General features: G+C 34.6%; 1 protein-coding gene across 1 annotated transcript; it reads left to right on the top strand.

Annotated features, from left to right (window-relative positions):
* The first annotated feature begins 16,335 nt into the window (after nt 1–16,335).
* On the top strand, nt 16,336–20,085 carry LOC110914938 (F-box/LRR-repeat protein 3). Its single transcript, XM_022159541.2, has 7 exons — nt 16,336–17,124; nt 17,837–17,962; nt 18,046–18,150; nt 18,433–18,826; nt 18,916–19,045; nt 19,124–19,418; nt 19,559–20,085. The coding sequence occupies exons 1-7, from the start codon at nt 16,462–16,464 to the stop codon at nt 19,859–19,861; spliced, it is 2,016 nt and encodes a 671-aa protein (XP_022015233.1). The 5' UTR covers nt 16,336–16,461; the 3' UTR covers nt 19,862–20,085.
* The last annotated feature ends 3,324 nt before the right edge of the window (nt 20,086–23,409 follow it).

Raw genomic sequence — 23,409 nt, 5'->3', positions numbered from 1 at the left:
AGGCTCGAGCTCAGGCTTGTGCTCGAGCTCGATAAGGCTTGGCTCGTTCTTGAGTAACTCGCGGGCTGCTCGGCTCGTTTGCAATCCTACTCTCCACCTCTCTTCCCTTTTTCATTTTATCTCTATTTTCATTTAATTTTTAATTGTTTTTTTTTTTTTGTTTCTATATTTCTTAACCAAGATACCGACTACAAAGTCATGGCCGGCCCTGGGGGTGGGCGGGGAGGACCACCGGCCGGGGCCCGATATTTCGAGGGGCACGTTTTTTTCTGAAAAAACCTGATATGTATATGTAAAATATTTTTTAATAGGGTACACTCATACAAACACCAACATAGGTCCCCTTACAAAACTATTTACATGGTTTAGATTAGTTATTAAACCCTTTGGCATTAGGTTTAGACCTTTAGTGAGCACAATACCCAATTTCGTAAAGTTCTAAGGGCACATTTTTTCGAGCTCGAATAGGGTACACGAATTCTCAGGATCAGCCCTGTACAAAGCGATTTAAGAATGAATTATCTAATATCACGATTTTCTAGTTTTAAAGACTTTATTACCTAAAAATAATGCAAGGAATAAAAGAAAACTAAATGAAAAAAAAAACAAAAAAAAAATATTTTTTTTTATCTTTAGTTGTAAACAATATACTTATAAGAAGAAAATCGTTATTTTGTAAATAAATTAATAGAACTTTTAACACTGGTTAATGAAAAGAGCTATATATATGTATGTATGAACTAAACGGATGTGTTTTTTATGTTATTGAAGTCAAAGGAGGAAAGTTGCAAGTTAGCTCATATATGAAAGACGAAAACTACAATCTCTTGATAAAACTTAGTTTCTATTACGATTATTAAGATAATTCTAATAGTTAAAATAATAATATTAGTAAGTTAGGGGTATGATGATAATCTTTGCAATATGTATTAGGGTTTGTTACCTAACAAATTTTTAGGTAGTCATACTCTTATACAAACTACAAAGAACGTATTATTGTAATAATCTAGTCTAGTGAATAGCTTATTACATTTATCCTTTTAAACTTGTTTATGGTATTCAGGTTCCTCTAGCTGACTAGCTTTAGTAATCAGCCCCGGTCATCTTTTCATATCATTTTCTCAGTCACTTTTCCACATTTTTTCATCTCCTTCATCCTTATTCTCTTCGAGCTTGTTGTTTTCCATGTTTACCTGAGGTGACAACTAGAGAGTATTAAATTTTATAACTGTTTTATTTAAATAAAACAGTTATATGAGTTATGATCAAAATAGAAAAATAACAAAATTAAAACTTAAACAGTATTTATTTATATTTAATAAATGTTTAAATAACTTCAATAAAATAGATTAAAACCGGTTAAATATCTCATAACTTTCGTCCTAAAGTAAGGCAATAAGCGATTTAGAAACAACCCTTTTAAAACTATCACGTGAGCCTCACCAAACATTCAATTTGGTGGTTTAGCCATTTAAGTTTAACTTAAAAATTAAACACATGGCATTATAGCCTAGTGGTATTTTGAGGTGGGATAACGCTTATGACCATTAGGTCATGAGTTTGATTCCCACAAACGGGGTTTTTTCTAGATTTATTGGGTTTCCTCCTGAATTGGTGTATAGGCGTTATTGTCTAGTGGATATGGATATGATCTGGAGGTTCTGTTTGTGACACGATGATACTCCAGTGGTCCGTCAGTGATCCAAATTTGCCGTTAAAAAAAAACTTAAAAATTAAATTTCAAAAACATGAAAGTTTTAAAAATGGTTATTATTCTTTTAATCAATAATAAAGTTATTAATTTTAGATTTTTATGAAATATTATTGTTATTGTTATAAGAATAGAAAACAGGATCGCATTTGTTGAAGATGTGATGGGTGAGATAGTGGTGCTAGCGTGTGATTGGTTCTAAGAGGGAGTTATGACCTTCCCCACCAAAACCTGAACAGACACTACTTTTGTCTCCCTCTTATTCCGTTCTTATCAGGGTAAGGTTGGTACTTGCTACGCCCACCCATAAGTACGGCCTTTCCACTTTTTGATATGCTAACTAAATAATTATTAATGAAAAAAACAAGTCATTTTATTTGATTTATTACTACGTTTACAAGAAAATAATTACGTCTACAGCCATAACAAATATGAATATTTGGTTACGCATCATTTTTCATTCCCATTAATTTATATAGCATTAAAATAAATTGTCAAAATCGTCCCTTTGGGTCTTTTTCTTAGTTTTATCTAAAATAATTTTTTTGTGCCATATTGCTTCTCATTTTTGTCAATTTTTGCTATTTTAATTTAAACGTCTAACTGGGTTAGAAAGTACCGTTAACAAGGGGTAATTTTGAATTTTCACATTTTTTAAGAATAAATAAAGGTGATAATATACACACACCCTTATAATCTTATTTTCGCATCCCCTAGTGTATACGGGCCGTATAAGGTTATACGGTCCGTATAGAATGATTTTGCACAGAAATAAATGCACTGGAATCTTTTTTTTGTTTTACGTGTATACGGGTCGTATAACATTATACGACCCGTATACATGTGTATACCAGCAATATAATGTTATACAACCAAATGTGTTTATTTTTTGAGGTTTGATCAGGTTTTTGGGTTTTAAGATCTGTATACGGGCCATATAAGGTTATGTGGCCGTATATAATTTTTTTTTTTTTTTGTAAAACCGAACAACCGTTTTATAAATTTTAGTAATTTTTTAGATAACGTTTTCAGTATCCAGAGTTTGTTGGTTTGTTTCTAGCAAGGGTTCAGAATGCTTGAATATGGTGATATTAGACACTGTACACTGTATGTAAACACAGTGGCTTTGTGATGCAAGGATCTTCGAATGCAGTATGTACGTTGAATTTTATTAAATGATACTGTTATTCGTCTGTTAACTACCGGATGGAGTCCTTTCGTGGTCTAATCATATCAACTATGTAAGATAGAGAGAGAGAGAGACCTTTAAGTACGTATCCTACTGCTGCATTTGGAACAAGAAGTCCAACAATTCGTTCATTATCTGTTGTTGTCTCAATGCCCACAACACACAATCGTTGATGGGCTTTGCGGGCCTGTTGTTGTTTAATAAATTTTAGTAATTCTTTAGATAGCATTTTCAGTGTCCGGAGTTTGTTGGGTTGTTTTTAGCTAGGGTTCAGAGTACTTGAATATGGTGATATTAGAAAAGGAAAAACACTACAATAGGTGAACCCTCTAGAAGAAATCGCCATAAAAGTACATATAACGAGTTATCGTCTTCTGAACCATAACAACTGTCCATATGGGTTGTCGCAAGAACCTTGCCGATGATCGTCTGTTGACTACCGGATGGAGTACTTTCGTGGTCTAATCATATCATTCACTACAGGGAGCAGATAACGATTTGTTGGGTTGTTTGTAGCTAGGGTTCAGAATGCTTGAATATGGTGATATTAGAACACTGTACACTGCATGTAAACACAGTGGCTTTGTGATGGGAACCACATATTCGTGTGTTGCAGTTTGGATAGATGACCGAATACAGTTCTGATATTGAAATTTGTGAGCCTTCAAATTATTCTCAGACAATTCCTAACAACTATCCATGTGAAAGTTAGGGTTTGTTGGGTTGTTTGTAGCTAGGGTTCAGAATGCCTGAAGCATATCATATAACCTTTTAGATGGTGTTTGTAAGGTTTAATTGCCTTGTGTAACTTTGATGGACATCTATCATTGACATCTATATACGAAATGAGATTCTTCGAGAAGTAGGAAACGAGAAAATACGGAACGAGATTTTTCGAGAACTAGAAAAGGAGAAAATACGGAACGAGATTTTTCGAGAACTAGCAAAAGCAGAAAATACGGAACGAGATTCTTCGAGTACTAGCAAAAGGAGAAAATACGGAACGAGATTCTTCCACTAATTAGTCACAAGTCATTACTTCTTTAAGTATTTAGACGCCATGATGAGAAGTTGGTCGATGACATGATAGATAAAATGCGAAAATATTGCATAATTCATTTAGTTTCTGTTTGGCACCTTCAACCTCCGTTGCCTCATACGTGAACAAACCATCCATGTATGTTTCAAGTTAAATCCACAATCAATGTATAGAGCTGCAGCAATAGATTCAACAATATCGCTGATCTGGAATTGGAGAACCGATGTGTCTAATCATATCAACTATTCCCTACAAGTTTTTAGATGGTGTTTGTAATGTTTATAACAAGTTTGCTGCTTGTACTGGAAGTCGCTTTTCCTATTTGGTGTAACACCCCGAAAACGGGTTTGGTAATCAAACCACGTTAATAATTTTGAACGGATAAAATACCGTTAGTGGTGAAATTAACCCGGTAAATATTAGGATTTAAATAAATAAACCTAATATTAAATAAAAAGGAAATAAAAGTTTTTGAGAAAACAAAGTATATAAAAGGTCCAAGTTAAAGGGACTTAAAAATAAACAAGATAAAATAACTAGGAAATAAATAACCTAGTTAATCACAAGTCTTGTAATTATGTGAAACTTTGGTTAAAACATGTTATATGTAACATGGGTAAAGTATAGGGGCCAAATATAGCAAACTTGAAACAAGATTTATTAAATAAAAATACCAAACACCAAAACACACACTTTAAGTGTGTGTTCTGGTCGAACTCTCCAGAGAATCCAGGGGCTCTCAACTTCAAACCCTAGCTTTGCTCAAATCGATCAAATTGGAAGGCCAGATCAGTACCAAATCGAAATCCAAGCTTATATTAGTGATCACCTAAGTGAAGGGATCACGAGGTATGTTAAATTTTGTCTTTTGATTACATCTTGAAATTCTGATGAACATTAGAAATCAAAATCTGAGCTTGATTTATGAATGCTTAGATGAAATTAGTAAGGAAAACAAGTCTAGGAGTTAACCCTAGTAAAAAACTTGTTGAATTAGTGTTTAAATCATGAAGTTCATGATTATCCATTATAGGTGTTTAATGGGTTTTGTAGAAATATAATGAACACTAGAATCTTGATAATAAATTGGGTGTTATTTGATTCCTATGAAGTAAGTTTAGGTGTTGTTATGCATGCTAGACATAGAGACTTGTGAATAAAGTTGAAACTTGGCAAATAACTAGTTGAGAAACTTGATTTATTAAAGTATGAAAATCATGCCCACAAAGTATTTGTTAAAATGTCTAAACGAACACTAATATGTTGAATTTTTGAAAGAAACGTGTAATTGAATAATATGACAAATTATGCAAAGTATGAACCGATAAGGGTTCAAAGCATAAAGTTAATCTAGACTTAATTGTGTAAATCATGTGATCAAAAGTAGTTAACTTCTGATAAGTTGAATTAATAAATAATGAGGTCGAACGATAGTTTCGACATAGAAAATACGTAAAGTGGAATAGTCGTGATTATTAGTGACTAATCTAACCACCTTTGAATGATGACGATAGTTTGACACTTAACGAGCAAGGTGGAGGCTTGGGAAGAAACGGGTCAAACGAATCAAGAAGGAAAAGAAAAGTGTAGCTCGGATACGAGGTAAGTAAAACTTACACCCTTTTTGTAGGACACATGTTTATTTTATAAACTATAAATGCGAATAATGTGATATCCGAAATAAGGGTTCCGACACGATTGATACAAGTCGGAACAAGTATAAATGATAAAAACCATGGTTTATGGTAAATGGGGCAAATGGGTGAATTTGGAAATTTAAAACCATGCTTTTATTCTAATTTATGTAAATGTTTGGTCTTATAGTACAAACGGGTCAAATGGTGATGATAACACCATTTGACAATATCGACTAATGTGGTTGTCAAGTCGTATGTTATCAGGAGCGAATAGCAATTTGGATAATTGCGACGCCATAGAATATTGGTTAATTAACGCGAGGTATAAAACGGGTCTATATGTTGACTCGAGCCAGGTACGCATATATATAGATTTATAGTTAAAAATGCAATGTTGGCCAAATACCTTAGCAAAAGGACCTATGTCGTAAAAGGAGGAAATAAGTTGACGAAAATGCCCTTGATAGGTAAATCGGGCAAACGACCCTTAGAGGTCGTTTAGATACTAGTATTATCATTATGTAACTCTTAGACACATGTAAGAGTTGTAGGCATAAACCTTGGGGGCCAAATGCCTATGAACGGGTCAATCACGTAAAATGACTATCCTAAGGGTAAAAATTAGGATAGCGCTCCATTATGTTAAATCCACCACAAAAATAGTTGTGGTGGAATATAAGAGGCTATTTAAAAATGAGAATATGAAGAGTAGAAAGAGAAGAGAGAGTTTGATGCTTAAATGTACATAATTCACTCTAAACGGGTCAAAAAGTGTCATAATTGAATTCCAAGCCGAGAGCTTGAAATCTAAAATTTTGAGAATTCAGATGTCGGGTCTTTACTCCATGAGATGGAGAATTAAATTACGAACGCGTAGGAAAAAGAATCGCGTAAAACGGACATCTAGATCAAAAGTTATGAAGCTTTGAAGTTAGAATTTCGACCGAAAATGGAGTTGGGCAAATGCAGTAGTAGCAACTTGCTGTCAAAAAAGGGGCTAGGTGTAGCGTCTAGCCCCTAGGCATAGCGTCTAGCCCCTAGGCATAGCGTCTAGCCCCTAGGCGTAACGTCTAGCCCCTCCTGATTCCAAAAATTGTTTAATTTTTGTTTGTTTGGCCCATATAACTTGTTTAAACTTGTTATTTAACTATCAAAGCTAACTTTTAAGTTGGTTTTGATTATAGGTGATAACCAAGAGTGCCCGGATGAAGATCAAGCTCGAAGAAGAACCGAACACACGAGATTAAAGCTTCCGCACGGCGTTACCTCGTAACTTTTAAATGATGAACTCAATTACATTATGTTGTACTTTTTTTTTAAATTGTAAAAGTTTTAGTAAACTCGTATTGTCATACGTATGTGTAATCGTATAAACATGTATTTATACGAAACTTATATAAAATATTGTATAAATCAAGCAAGGGTGTTACATTTGGTAGGCACTAGTTGTCAATACAGAAAATTTAACAAGAGAAACAGCTAAAAAAGCGGTGAACGGTGAGGAACTCATTTAACATGTCACCTCCCTTTAATCATCATAACTAATAACCTTCACCTTTTCACCGTCATTGCACTCCATCCCACACTCTCTCGTGGTTTTTGTACCCATCTTCCTGCGACATGGCGTCTAAATCCTTGAATCCCAACGCGTCTCCTTACATTACTCATCATTTCCTGAATTCGAGTTCATTAAGAAGTAATGACTACTGACTAATTGCAAGAATGTATACGGCCCGTATAAAGTTATACGGGTCGTATACAACCTTTATAATTTTTTATTCGATCATATACTCAACATACAAGCACTATTTTATGTCTTGTATACGGACCGTATAATTTTATACGACCTGTATACAATTAATCAACTTTCTTTTTTTAATTAGTATATGTGGGATTGACGAAAATGCAGTAACGTTGAGAATTTAGAACTACAAACTTTGTTTGAGTTAGTTAATAACCACCATTGTTGAGCTTCCTATTCTCAAGTTCACAAAGAAGGTTCTGAAAATTGAAGGAAAATGACTTTGATATGGTTTGGGGATAATGTTCTGGAAATTGAAGGAAAAGGATAACTAGAATATCAATATAGTTGCTGAAAAAGCTCACATTTTACATAAAAAGAAACCTTGAACACAATCCTACACAAGTTTTCTTTTTGAGCTTGATGGATGTCCATTATCTCAACGCTTCTCCTTATATTACTGATCTGTATTTGGAAACTGATGTTGAAAATTTGAAGTAAAACATTTATATTTGCAAGTAAAACATTTAATATCTCATTAACGCAAATGTAATACTTACAATTAACCAACATACATTGATTGTGGATTTAACTTGCAACGGAGATTTAAGGAATGGAGCTTGAAGATGCCAAACAGAAACTAAATGAATTACGCAACATATCCATATCCCCTTGGTAGTTGTTACCATATCCATTATCCCCTTGGCAGTTGTTACCAACTCAAATCTCGTAACTGTGAATCTCTTCCCTCCAAAACCACTACCTTGTCGCGTATGGTCATCAACATACCACCAAACTCAAACAAACCACCATACTAGGACATCAACATCAAATGATGTCCAATTAACGAACACAAATGTGTGAAATGGGATTTATTTAAAAGTAAAAAGAAAACTGAAACCAGTTTTCCTTGATAGCAGAAGTCGTTCCATTCGATGGTTCTGAATACTACATAGACTGCCAGATCGAATGGTTATTATTGACGCAGACAAACGAACAATTAATAAACATTAAGCACCTGCAAGATATACTCAGAAGTTATTGACACAAACTCTTGATAATCATTGTGAACTTGAGAACATGAAGCTTAAACAAACACCATTTTTCTTTTCTCTCATCTGTTTGCTCGCGTTGCTTCCTTGTAAGCATCATACACTTCGTCCAACCTCATGCGTGCATGTCTTTCCTCTCGGCTTTGTTTGATCTCAGCAACCAAACACCATTTTTCTTTTCTCTCATCTTCTTGAATTATCATACTGGGTCCACCACATTCATCATTAATTGTCAACATAGCTTGTTTCTTCTCTTTAGATGACCCTTCTTCAATCTGCTTTCTTGACGGTTGCTCGTTGTTGCGATGATAGATAGCCTTTTTGTAAAAATCATCATGAAAAGGATTTACACTATCATCAACTTGATGATTAGTACATTCTCTCTTGAAGTGTCCCTTCTGCTTGCACTTGAACCAAGTGACTTTGGCTTTGTCGAATCCCAGCTTCATATCGGGACCTTCCAAACACTTTCTTTCAGTGATCTACATGAACCGTTGAGCCCTCCTGATGACGCTTGCCATACACCAATGAATATCCATGAGCTTCATCTCTTCCGGATCAACTTGATCGTAGTCTTCTTTTGTCATGTTCGGATTGCCTATTTTTCCTGCAATCAGACCTTCATATGACCCCAGAATATAAGCTAAAAAACTCATGTGCTGTCTAGCGAAATCAGTGTTCAAATGCGGAGAATCTTTCCAGTCCTGACTCTGATTGGATTTGGATGATGCAGAAGATGAATGATATCCTGGATCATAGCTTGAAGACTTGCTTTTCGATGAATCACCAGAATTATCTTCACTAAATGTTGTACTGATCTTTGGTGACTGGTTGTTCTGCAACATACCTCTTCGGTAATACAGATCAACATTCTGTTGACAACTTGAACTGGACATTTTGTTTTGTTTCTGTAACATCAGATCATGTCCCTCCAGTTTTTCAATCAAACCATCCAATGAATGATATCCTGGATTAGATCTTTGTTGATTCAAACCTTTCCATCTCAATTTTCAAATGACAAAATCTTTCTATCATTTGTCTAACAGTTTCCCCTTTCATGCAACTAAATAAATCAAACTCCTTTTTTAACAACAAGATTTTGTTTTTCTTTATATCTTTTCCTCCTTCGGCTTTTATTTTCAATGCTTCCCACATTGATTTTGATGTTTCACCATGTTGAAGCAAGGAAAGAATATCTTCTCTAACAGATTGTTGAATCAAAGTGATCATTCTCAGTTCACTAGAATGTTCTTTTTTATCGTCAGCTGAAAATTGTTTAAGTGTAAGTAATTCATGTTTTGTTGGTTTTTCATATCCCATTGTTAACATGATCCAACTTTCATAAGCATAGGCCTGCACCCAGTTTTCAAATCTTGTACTCCACCAGTGATAATCTTCGATATTCATTAGTTTCGGTAGCTTTTGATGATTTCCGTAAACATTATCATGGTTCAAACTCTCAGAAATCATATTTGTAGCAGTCTTTGGTGTTACTGAAGTTTCTTCATTTGTGAACGCATTGTAAAATGTGTTGTAAAACTCTTCAGCCATGTTTCTGTTCTTTGAACAACCTGCAAACAAACAAACACTTGATCAAATATGAAAAACAAACAATATACAATTCTCCGTTCATACGAAGCTGGAATCGTACGAAACTGCAAATAAAAAATAATCAGATAATCAACAGTGCGTTCGTACGAAGCTGCAAAGCCTGGGTTCGTACGAAGTCAGATTTTACAAAATCATAAATGTTGGATTGGATTCGTGGGTTCGTACGAAGCTACGGATGTGCGGCTTCGTACGAAGCTACGCTGCAAAGAACAAATTCATATTTTCCATGGTTTTTCACTGATTTGAGTATGATTTTGTGCGAATTTTGATCTGAAAATTTGTAGGATTGATTAAAAACGTTTTTCACACGTTATATCAAAAATCTAGCCGATTTTAACCGTAAAATCTTCGTAGATCTGAGTTTAAAGCTCAAAGAAAATGAGAAAAAGATGAGGAGAAGAAGATGTGTGATGAAGAAGATGAAATCAGCTCTGAATCTGATGTAGAGGCATGAATCTTCGTGTCTTCAATCCGTGCAATCAAACACATGTTCTGATACTACTTGTGAATTCAGGATCGTGATGTTGAATGCGTACAAACACGTATAATGTGCAGAATCCAAATACGTGTGTGGATCAGAAGATGTAATTATAATATGTTTTCTATTGCTGATTTGACAGTGCAATAACACGAAAACAAACGAGCAGAGTTTCATCTCAAAGTTGCTCTAAAAGTTACAAATGACAAAGACTCATCAACTATATATAGACATGTGGCTTCGTACGAAGCCTGGTGTGGTGCCTTCGTACGAAGCCTGGTGTGGTGCCTTCGTACGAAGCCTGGTGTGGTGCCTTCGTACGAAGCTACTCTAGCTTCATATCAAGCTCTATTCTATTCAGCAACAGTCTTGTCTCATTTGGTTCAGTTACGATACGTGATTGACGCAAGCGCTAAACATATGCACTCACAAGTTTTTCGTAAAAAGAGGTTCTGGCGTAAAAAAACGGGGCGTAAAAAAAGTTTTAAGACCGGGTCGTAAAAAAAGTTTAAAAACACTATAAAAAATGCTTTGTAAAAATCTATAAAAAAGTTTTTTTTTTATAAAAAAATCTATTTTATATGAAAGATGAGAGAGAGAAAAAGACTTTTGTGATTCGATTTATGACAATAGCCAAATGACCATAATACCCCTATCACAATAAAATATTAAAAACATAATAAGATAAAAAGATTAAAAAATGTGTTTTATTTTCTTTTAATCTCAACCATCCATCACAAAAGATCAATGGTGGATAAGTGGTTCTCATGGTTCTCGCAACTAGAGGTGGTTTTCATTTTAACTTATCCCATACTTTTGGAACTTTTTAAGCCGGTTAAAATGCCAAAATGGTCCCTGAGTTTATGTCACTTTTGCCACTTCAGTCCAAAAAGAGAAACTTTTTATATATGGGTCACTAAGGTTTTCATTTTTGTAGCCATTTCCATCCAAATAGCAAATTGGTTTAGAAATTTCTGTTAACCACTCATTTTTTTTTGTCTTTTTCCTCATTTAAATGAAGGGTATAATAGTCATTTTATGTCGAATTTTATTTTAATTAAAAAACCCAAAAATATATAAATAAACCCACACCCAACCTATCCCAACCTCTTTCTTTTCTCTCTCTTTAGAAAACCATCACACCACCATGGCTCCCCTACAGCCTCCTGCCTCTGCTAGCTAAAGCCTGGTGTGCTCGCTCAACTCTGCGACTCCAAAATCAATGCCAGAACTCACCATTGCTCTTCTGATTCTCAGATCTACCTCTCTTGCACTCTATCACAACCACCAAATGCTTCTTCTCCGTCAAGATCTTCTACAGTTTCTACTCAACAACAGGATGATATCGCCACCATCACCACCGTCGACAAAAGTTATCCCTGCTTTCCGGTGAGGTTTTACTGTTCGCGGTGTCCGTAGAGGAAGAAGCTTATGGCCGCTACATATATTAATTTTCTAAACCCTAGCTCTACTAGGGTGACGTCAGATGGTCCTGAACCAGTTATTAATGGTTTTAGTACTGATTTTGTTGTTGCTCATTGATTTGAAGTTGTTGTTTTCGTTTTATGCTCATTGATTTGAAATTGTTATTTCCATGTTATAGAGTTGGAGGTGATACTGGAGCCATGGTGGTGTGGTGGTGTTATAGCCATGGTGTTTTTAGGGTTTTTTAATTTAAATAAAATCAGACATAAAATTAAAATAAAATCAGGGGAATATGCCACAGAATAGTAATGAAGTTTTAGGAGTGTTCCAATTAGGTCACTAATAAAATTTATTGTTTCAATTAGATCATTCTACTTTATTTAGGTGTTTTAATGCTAGATATTTTACCTGAATAGCAGGTCATAGTCCTACATGGTATTTATTTAACTTTTTTTTTAAACATGATGAGATGGAATCAAATAAAAGAAATATAATAAATAAAAAAAATAAAAACGCAAAAGAATCAAATATTACTAATCGTAGAATCAAATCAAATCAAACAAATAACAATTGTAAACCCTACCCTCATTCGTACGTGATTCTACGTCATTCGCTGCCGGTTTGTGTTTCGAACGAGATTCAGATCTCGTTTCGGCTGAGTTTCGGCGAGTTGCGTGGAGAGGGAAAGCTTCAACGATGGCGAATCAAGAACAATCGTCAGCAACCAACTTCGATCAAGCGTTCGACTATTCAGTACCAATCGAACAACAGGTAATCTAGAACTGAAACTGATCATAACTTCATTTACACTTAACATGCATACTGACGACGTGTTCTTTACATGTTTTATAGTTACAAGTGCATCATTATCATATAAATATGATCATTTATGATAATACAACATGTGTGAATACTTTGGCATTTATATGCCATGTCAACAAATTTTTAAATAAAAAACCTAAAGAAATGCCATGTAGGATGGATAACCTTCTATTTAGGTAAAATATCTAGAATTGAAACATCAAATGAAACTTAAATGACCTAATTGGAACAAAAAAATATGAGTGACCTAATTAGAACACTCTTGAAACTTGGTTACTATTGTACAAAGTTAACCCTAAAATCAGATATAAAATGACCATTATACCCTTCATTTAAATGAGGAAAAAGACAAAAAGAGGAATGGTTAAAGAAATTTCTAACCCACTTTGCTATTTGGACAGAAATAACAACAAAAATAACAGTTCAGGGACTTTGATACAAAAAGTGTCATTTTTGAATTGAAACGACAAAAGTGATCTAAACTCAGGGACTATTATCACATTTTACTCTTTTAAGCCTAATCAAATACCCAGAAATCTATCACATTACCCTTCCCAGTTGTTTCAGGTTTGTCCATTGAATCCGGGTCGTTTGCCATCTCTAACTAAAATGTGTTGTTACATGGGGACCAAAAAGAGGAAGTGGGATACTTAAGGGGTCAAATGGGAATAAAGAAAAGGTGAAATACATATATGTCAATAAGTCAAAGTGTTCATACCATCCGGAAATTAAAAAACGTACCTTCCTCACATATTTGCTCCACCGAATGGAACTCGTCTACGTTTCGATAGCGACTTTTATGTGTTTCCCAAAATAACCCCGTCAACTAAAGCGGTCGCTTTCTGTCCTTAAGCGTACGGCTGTTTCATTCCTCACAAAATGACATCCTTGCCCTTGGGTCAACCTCTTATAAAAGAATGTTAGGTTATTATTTGAATATTTTGGTTTCTATCATAGATATAGAAAGTACTAGTTTTCTATATTTTGTATAAAAAGTAGTTGAACCTAATAATGTTGATATATCAAAATCAATAACTTCGTAAAAATGTGTAAAATTAACAAATGTTAGTTAATAGAATAATCTAATGACTATATAAACAAGTTTTTGTTGACATAGTTATGTAAACTCTTCTAGCAACATGGAACACTATTATCCAAACTTTAAAATATATAAAATATCATCTTGATTTATGATTGAAATAATAATTGATGTCAATATTTTTGTGTACTTACAACGATATCTCATCATATTTGACATGTTATACGAGCGACAAATCATCTTTTTGATAAGACTTTCGCTATTCTCACACAATAAAATCTTATGTATAGAGAGAGATAGAGGGAAGGGGTGGGGTGGGGTGTGTGAATATTAACTCCCTTTTGATAAGGCTTACAAGTTCACGTATTTTTAAAAACATTAATATATAGGTAAGAGTTCGTCTACAAATGACATTTTTGTACAAAATGTGAGAAAGTCTATTTAGGCATTGTGTTTTAAATTTTAGATATGACGTTTTAAATTCTTTTGGCATGATATTATATAGAAAAACACCAAACGCAATAATTTAAAATACTCTAAAATGCATACTAGGCATGAAATCTAAAACACCATACGAAGAAAGGTAATCAGTGTGTTTTATATTTAATGTCTAGAATACATTTGATTGTGTTTTATATTGTTATGTTTAGTGTTTTTCTATATACTACCATGCCAAAGAAATCTAAACATCATACCTAAAATTTAAAACACAATGCCTATATAGACTTTTCACTATTTGTAAGAAAAATGTTATTTGTAGACTAACCCTACCCTAGGGTGCTCAAGATCGTATTATCCGCTTTTCGGATATCCGAAAATTTCGGATAACGAATATTGATATCCGAAATTTCGGATTCAGGTTCGGATAACAAAGCGAATATCCGAATCTAAAAACACAAAAAAAAAATCCCCTTTTTGAGATCAAACTAAACCTTGTAAACCTGCAATAACATAGTTATATATTTTTATGTGAACATCCAACTTTCCAGCCATTATATATATATATGGGTTGGTTAACGTACAATATTCCTTAACGTACGATGTGTATGAGATAAAATTACGCACGTTATAAAACTCAAAAACCCTAATCACGCATGTCGAAAACCATAATCACACATGTTGAAAACCATAATCACGCATGCACAAAATCAGAAATCACCCATGGGGTAAAAAACCTAATCAAGCATGTTATAAAACTAATCACGCATGTTATATTTTCACAGCGTACACTACGTACGTTAAGCAAATTGTACAATACACTTTCACTATATATACACACATAACATATCAATAATACATATATATGATTTATAGGTTAAATATAATTAAAACCTAACCATAGTAAAATGCCAAAATACAAGAAACACATAGCTGGACATCAAACACATGGCTGGATAGTGGACATTAGCAATAGTTTAAAATTGAACCAATTTTGATAAATAGTCGTAATGCCTTCAAAATTGCTGAACATTAGCCATAATTTTAAAACACATGAAGGCATCAGGCAAAGAGGATAATGATGACCGGAGACAGGGAAGTGGGTTCCGTCGCCGGTGATGGAGGGTGGGAGAGCCGGAGAGGGGCGCAGTGTGGAAGAAGGCAAGAAGCAGAAACCCTAGTTTTTTTTTTTTTTTTTGAATTATACAGGTATGATGCTGAGAGCGTGATGATAGGGATTTAGGGTAAAACTAAATGGGTGGGCCGTAAATGGGTAATATATAACTATATAAAATGTATATTTAAATTTTCGGATTCGGATAATCCGAATATTCGAAAAATTGAAAATTCACATCTGAATCCGAAACTTCGGATTATCCGATTTTCGAATATCTGAAATTTCGGATATTTCGGATTTGAATTTGGATTTTTTTGAACATCCCTACGGCCTATATAGGCTTCTCACACTTTAACTTGCTGAGTTTTTAAATCAAGACTATCTCCAAACACTAGCTAGGTGAAAGGTGACTATGGGCCGTGGCCTATCTAAAAGAGAAAGGAGAAGGGGAGATATGCAAATTGTGATGAGATGGAAACAAAGAAATCAATCCCAAAGAGTAATAATATACTGAAACTGTAAAGGGCAAGGAGGGCCGGTCCTGAGAATTCATATACCATGTTCGAGCTTGAAAAAACGTGCCCTTAGGCCTTAACGAAATTGGGTATTGAGCTCATTAAAGATTTAAACCCAATGACAATAGGCTAATAACTAATCTAAACCTTATAAATAGTTTTGTGAGTGAGCTAATGTTGGTGTTTGTATAAGTATACCCTATTAATTATTTATTTTTACATTTACATATCGGATTTTTTTTAATAACATGCTCTTCAAAGTATCAGGCCCTGGCCGGTCCTCTCTGCCTACGCTAAGGGCCGGCCATGGAGTGAGGGCAGCTATCTGTTGGAGAGTGATCGTAGAGCAGGACAACCTTAGTTTTTTTTATTTATTTAGGTAAGATAAGAAAATAGTACACATCACATGGCTTATCAAACAAGAAAATAGACATAAGGGTAAAACCGTCATCACAATCAACTTATAAAATTTATTAAGGATGAGCAAACAAGGGCAAAATAGTAATACAGCAACACCTTCATTCTTGTTCATCTTCTTCAACCTTCACTCAGTTATCAACTGCCCCAATAACCAAACCACCATTTTAACGGTTACTCACCTTCTTTAAATTCATCAACAAATCAAACCACACTTTCACAACCCAAACATGAAGAAACACAAAGGAATCGAAACCCAGATCAACCCCTTCGATTTCCTCTCAGAAGAAATCATTTTCACAATCTTGGATTACCTCAAACCAAACCCATTTGATCGAAAATCATTCTCCTTAGTTTCAAAATCATTCTACTCAATCGAATCTCGTCACCGCAGAGCATTGAAACCCTTTCCTCGTACAACAAACGATCATCATTATCACCAATTGAAAAAGCTCTTAAACCGTTACCCATTTGTAACCCACCTTGATCTCACCCTATGTCCTCGAGTAACCGATGGGTGTTTGTCATACACGTCGAATTCGTGTGGGAAAGACTTGAAATCCATCGATCTTTCTCGGTCTAGGTTCTTTACCCATGTGGGGTTGGGGAATTTGGTCTCGAATTGTGTGAATTTGGTTGAGATTGATCTGTCGAATGCTGTGCACATGAATGACACTGCGGCAGCTGCGGTTGCGAGTTGCCGGAGTTTGGAGAGGCTCTGGTTGACGAGGTGTAAGGGGTTGAGTGATATTGGGATTGGGTGTGTAGCTGTTGGGTGTTTGAAGTTGAGGGTTTTGAGTTTGAAGTGGTGTTTGGGTGTTAGTGATTTAGGTGTGGCTTTGATTGGTGTTAAGTGTAAGCAGATTAGAAGCTTGGATCTTTCTCACTTGCTGGTATATAACACTTCCCTTAATTTTGATAGTTTGATATTTGTTGGGTTATCATCCTCTGTTTGATTATCTGATGTTTGTCATGGACTGTTTGAAAGTGAGTGCTTGTTTATGCAAAGGGTACCGTACTACTGAGAGACCATTTTTACGGGTTTTAGACATGTTTTAGGCTGGTTCCAGACCAGTTTTAGTCCGGAATTTGCATATTTCGGCCAGAAGCTGGCTGGAGCGCCTCGATTGCTGCAAGGCGGTATATCCGCGATGGATGGGCCTCACCTAGCACATAGGCGAGCGCCTTCGACTACCATGAGATAACATCAGATTAGGAATGAAGAAATAGGAAGGGGGTGGTAATAGTTCCATTTGTGGAGAAATCAGGAGTTATTAACATGTGAAACCCTACAAGATTTCATTTTAGCTTTAATTAAGAAACACGTATCAGAAAACGCCATGACAAATGATGGTAAATGATGTAACATGTAAGAAAATTCTTCATGCCATGATTATCGGTCCTATCTTTATTGATCATATTGTTGTTTGTTGCTTATTATTGATTTGTTTGTTAGTTCATATAATCACTAATCATAAATATAATGATTTTTGTCGTATGGAATTGAAAGTTCTCCGGCGGGCCCATGTTTTTGACGAAAAAAGCCTATGATTTTTGGTTGTTTGATACATTCTTAATTCAAATTGTTTCTTGTTTGTATGACAGATCACCAAAAAATGCTTGCCTTCACTCTTGAAGTTGCAGTATCTTGAAGAATTGGTTTTAGAAGGATGCTGTGGGATCAATGATGAAAGTCTTGCATCTGTTAAACAAGGGTGGGTGTCGATGAAGGTATCAGTTCTTAAAAAACACAACCTGAATTTTCCTTTTATTTTGTAACTTTTCAAGAAGCTAAGCATTTGTATTTATTACAGTCGTTGAATATGTCGTATTGGGAGAATGCTACTCATGTGGGAGTGTCTTCACTAACCAGCAGCGCCGGTTGTCTTCAGAACCTTAATTTAGCATACGGGCCACTGGTAAGTATCATATTCATTTAGGATCAATGTTCAATAAATCGTGTCTTTCGTTATGTTAAGGTTTATAATGGACATTTCACTATAAGTTTAGGTCTGTTTGGATTTGCATATGGGAAATGATTAATTGATAGTTACAACTTCAAGTCTCAATCAATAATCGGTTTTTAATATTTGGATAATAAACATACCGTTGTATTCCTTTTGACTATCAGACTATGTGATCATTTAATAATTTTCATTTAAAAAGTGTTTTGTTTAAAAAGTATGTTTGGTTTAATTCAGGTGACTGTTGCTCTTTCTGAAAGTCTACAAAAGCTTTCAAACTTGCAATCAATCCGGTTAGATGGTTGCCAAGTAACGTGTTCCGGACTCAAGGGCATTGGCAACTGGTGTGTGTCACTCAAAGAGCTAAGCTTAAGTAAGTGCATGGGGGTGACAGACGATGGTCTTTCATCTATTGTCACCAAACACACCGAATTGAAAAAGTTAGACATCACATGTTGTAGAAAGATAACGCGTACTTCAATTTCCCACATCGCGAAATCTTGTGGGTCCCTTGTTTCTCTCAAGATGGAGTCTTGTACCCTTGTTTCCTCGGAAGCTTTTGTTTTGATAGGGCAGTATTGTCATTTTCTTCAAGAGCTTGACCTTACTGATAATGATGTTGATGATGAAGGTATGCCATTTTCAGCTGATCCCAAATTGTTAGTTATGTCATGAAATATCGAAAGTACCCTTCAATAGTGACATTGACTGTTTGTGCAGGGCTAAAGTCAGTTTCAAGATGTTCTGAACTATCTGTATTGAAGCTTGGGATATGTCTAAATATAACGGATGAGGGGCTTATTTTTATCGGGAATGGATGCAAGAAACTAATAGAGCTCGATTTATACAGGTTTGAAATGGAAAATTTACTTTTGAGGGTTGTAATTATAATAGTGCATTTGAACATGAATATGTTTTTGTTGCTTAGGTCAATTGGACTTACGGATAAAGGCATTTCTGCGGTTGCTCGTAGGTGCACCGGCCTTGAAATGATCAACATTTCTTACTGTGAAAACATCACTGACAGCTCATTGATCTCTTTATCAAACTGTTGTAAACTAAATACACTTGAAAGCAGAGGATGCCCTCTAATTACATCTTCAGGGCTAAAATCCATTGCGATTAGATGCAGACAACTCACAAAGCTAGATATTAAGAAATGCCTCAATGTTAATGACTCGGGAATGATCCCACTCGCCCATTTTTCACAAAACCTTAGACAGGTAACCGGCTTCTTTCTTTTGTTTCCATTTATTTTTGTGTTTGTTGCATAAAGGACTTTTAAATAGAAAACTGTCACTCACATAAACACCTGTTGCATAGTTGGTTTACTTATTATCTTTCTTGGTTTTTTTTTGCACAGATTAATTTGTCGTATAGCTCTGTGACGGATGTTGGGTTGTTATACCTTGCTAGCCTTGGGTGTTTGCAGAGTTTGACTATTCTTCATATGGATGGTTTGACTCCAAGTGGACTGGCAGCTGCATTGTTGGGATGTGGAGGGCTGGCTAAAGTGAAGCTCCAATCTTCGTTTAGAACTTTGTTACCAAGATCTGTTCTTGAGAATTTAGAAGCTCGTGGCTGCGTTTTCCAATGGAGAGACAAAGTATTTCAGGCTGAATTGGATCCAAAATGTTGGAAGCTACAAGCAGAAGATATTGAATAGGAATTTGCCTGCGGATGAGGTGATGAACTATTATCATCTTGACTAGAACAACCATAAGCGCTAGCCTAAAGGTAGATAGATGCTTTGTGGGATCCTGGATGCTTGTAAATCTTGGGTTCTTTTGTATTATGACAGACTCAAGACAGACTGTACAAATTGGACTAAAGAGTGTTCCTCTTGGATAACATCACTTGTTTTCTATAAAATTGTATTTTAGGAACGGATTGTTGGATTTAGGTGGTTGGTGTTTTGAATCTTTTTACCAACGGATTTATCGACATCCGTTGGTAATTTACATAAAAAAAGGAAATTAACTTCAACCCCTTAACATGTTGGTAAATCTTTAAAATGAATTGTATGTTTATTCGAAGACATCACCCATAAATTGGAGACGCTTGAATTTTTTTGTGTAACATGAGCATGACTTGCGTGATCTATCTTCATAAATGAGTTATCAAGTTGTAAACGAGTCATAAATAAGTTGGTGGGTTGTATACACTTTGTTACAAATGGATAGAAGGGTTTACTTTATAAATTTTTATTTGTTGGCAGGGGCAGATCTAGTGTGGTGGGAGGGGTAACCTCCGCTACCCCTCAACTTTTCCGACGAAGTAGATTTTTTGTTTCGTTTTATATATTACGTTACCCTTGAGTTTATATTATGCTACCCCTCACCATTAGTTTAGTTATAATGAAGCAAGGAGAGTAATAACGAAAGAAAAGAAATCCAGCCAAAAGCCCGGCGGTATGTGACGAACTAGTTCGGAGAGAAAAATAGAGAATATAGTGTTATGAATATTGTGACTATCCATTTTCCTAACTCCATATCATTTATGTTCTAGAGCTCTATAAATAGTAGCCAATGTATTTGGTTTTAGATATCTCAAATGAATAACACTCCCATTCTCCATCTTTCTATCTCTCTATCTCTCTACATAATACATTATCAGCACGGCTTGCTTTTGGAGTGGATCAAATTATCACAAGGTGAATTAACTTTTCATTGTTCTTTATGCTTTTAAACATATATTTTAATTCATACAATATGGTGTTCATAGATTTTTTTTTTGTTCTCTCTTAAATCTCACATAATAATCCATTATATACAAGTCTGGGAGATTTATATTTATTGTTTATTAATATGTTTATACAAATTCATAATAAAAGGATGTTGATTCTTGTTTATTATAAGCCGAAAGGATGGTGATCATCTCGTTACATTTCATTATATAATTGATAATAAAACTTATTTTATGTTGTCATTTAAAATAATTAATAATAATAATTTCGGTATAGTATGGACCTTGTGGGTGGATTAAATCAAAAAACAAAACAATGTTTTAATGCTCAGGCATATAATTTTATTCCATCTTTCAAAATCAAATGTTTTAAATGAAGTTAAATGCCATTTTAGTTCCTGTGGTGTGGTTTGAGTTATTTTACCAGTTTAGTCCAAAAGTTTAATTTTTCGTCTGTGGGTCCAAAAAGATTTCACCGTTACTATTTTAGTCTGCTGGGTTTACCTCATCAATTTTTTCTGTTAACGAGAAGGGCAATTCGGTCACCGAATTGCCCTTCTAGTTAATAGAATTACATATAAAATGAACGAATTGACCTTCTCGTTAACAGAAAATGGATAAAGTTAATCTAGTAGACTAAAATGGCAACGGTGAAACATTTTTGGACTCACAGGCAAAAAATGAAACCTTTGTACTATAGTGACAAAATAACCCAAACCACAGGGACTAAAATGTCATTTAACTCTTTTAAATGCATCCTAAAAGGTTTCGTAGAGAGTTATAGTTCATTTGAAAGCTCATATTTTCCTTTATTATTATTATTATTATTATTATTATTATTATTATTATATCATATCATATTTGATAGTTTACATACACTGATGTTAAATACACTGATGTTAAATACACTAATGTTAAATATGAAAAAGTAGGTAGAGGATCCTGTAAAAATTGCCCAGAGTGTGAGAAGTGTAAGAAATAATCTGGTGTTGACACGTGTCCATCAATTATATTAATGAATAAGGGTAATAATGTAATTTACTCCTAAAAGTAGTTAAAGTCAATTAAAGGAAATGAGATCATGTGTTAACTATTTTAGGAGAAATTTTAGGAAACATATTTGTTTTTACGATTTTATACATCTGATTGTTTTATCTTCTTCATCATCTTTTAATCGCAACATCTTTTAATCATATATTGTTCATATCTTCTTTCATCATCTTTAAATTGCAACATTCATGATATAGTGGACAGTTCGACGCAACAGGAAGATACATGTTACATTATGGTTTTCTATGGACAATCGAATTATGATGAACGGATTGAGTTCATAATGGATTACTCAATGGAACAAGACGATACAGTTATGGTGTTTTAACGTCTGAAATGATTTTGATTATTTTGAAGGTATAAAACAACATTCGGATTCCCAAAAACACCACGACTTGAATCGTGATACAGTCATGGTGTTTTAAAATCGGGGAATGTTTGTATTGATTGTCCAGATGTTAATACACCATGAATGTAATCACAATACAATGTTTTTCGGATTCCAGATAAAACACCATGACTTGAATCATAGTCAATGTCTCCAGATGTTTAAAACACCATGCCATGAACAATGTCTCCAGATGTTCGATACAACAGGAAGATATATGTTACATTATGGTGTTCTATGGACAACCGAATTATGATGAACGGATCGAGTTCATAATGGATTACTAAATGGAACAAGACGATACAGTTATCGTGTTTTAACGTCCGAAATGATTTTGATTATTTTGAAGGTATAAAACAACATTCGGATTCCTAAAACACCATGACTTGAATCGTGATACAGTCATGGTGTTTTAAAATCTGGGAATGTTTTGTATTGATTGTCCAGATGTTAAAGCACCATGGATGTAATCACAATACAATGTTTTCTGGATTCCAGATAAAACACCATGACTTGAATCATAGTCAATTTATCCAGATGTTTAAAACACCATGCCATGAATCTGATTACAGTTCTTCTAAACGTAAAACACCACGCCTTGAATCATAGTCAATTTATCCAGATGTTTAAAACACCACGCCATGAATCATAGTCAATTTATCCAGATAAAACACCATGACTTGAATCATAGTGAATTTATCCAGATGTTTAAAACACCACGCCATGAATCTGATTACAGTTCTTCTAAACGTAAAACACCACGCCATGAATCATTGTCAATTTATCCAGATGTTTAAAACACCACGCCATGAATCTGATTACAGTTCTTCTAAACGTAAAACACCACGCCATGAATCATTGTCAATTTATCCAGATGTTTAAAACACCACGCCTTGAATCATAGTCAATTTATCCAGATAAAACACCATGACTTGAATCATAGTCAATTTATCCAGATGTTCAAAACACCACGCCATGAATCTGATTACAGTTCTTCTAAACATAAAACACCACGCCTTGAATCTTATATAAAACAAAGAGGCTTCCGATTTAGATCTTGGTCATTAATTTCGATATTTAAGGAAAAAGGA

The sequence above is a fragment of the Helianthus annuus genome, chromosome 16, assembly GCF_002127325.2.
Source record: "Helianthus annuus cultivar XRQ/B chromosome 16, HanXRQr2.0-SUNRISE, whole genome shotgun sequence".
NCBI lineage: Eukaryota > Viridiplantae > Streptophyta > Magnoliopsida > Asterales > Asteraceae > Helianthus > Helianthus annuus.
This window is presented reverse-complemented; position numbering and strand designations above follow the sequence as displayed.

Bases quoted from the DNA above. Each gene is read 5' to 3' on its own strand.
- LOC110914938 (XM_022159541.2), top strand. From the start codon at position 16,462: ATGAAGAAACACAAAGGAATCGAAACCCAGATCAACCCCTTCGATTTC. The intron at 17,125-17,836 runs GTATATAACACT...TTTGTATGACAG, and splicing joins TGGATCTTTCTCACTTGCTG to ATCACCAAAAAATGCTTGCC. The intron at 18,827-18,915 runs GTATGCCATTTT...CTGTTTGTGCAG, and splicing joins TAATGATGTTGATGATGAAG to GGCTAAAGTCAGTTTCAAGA.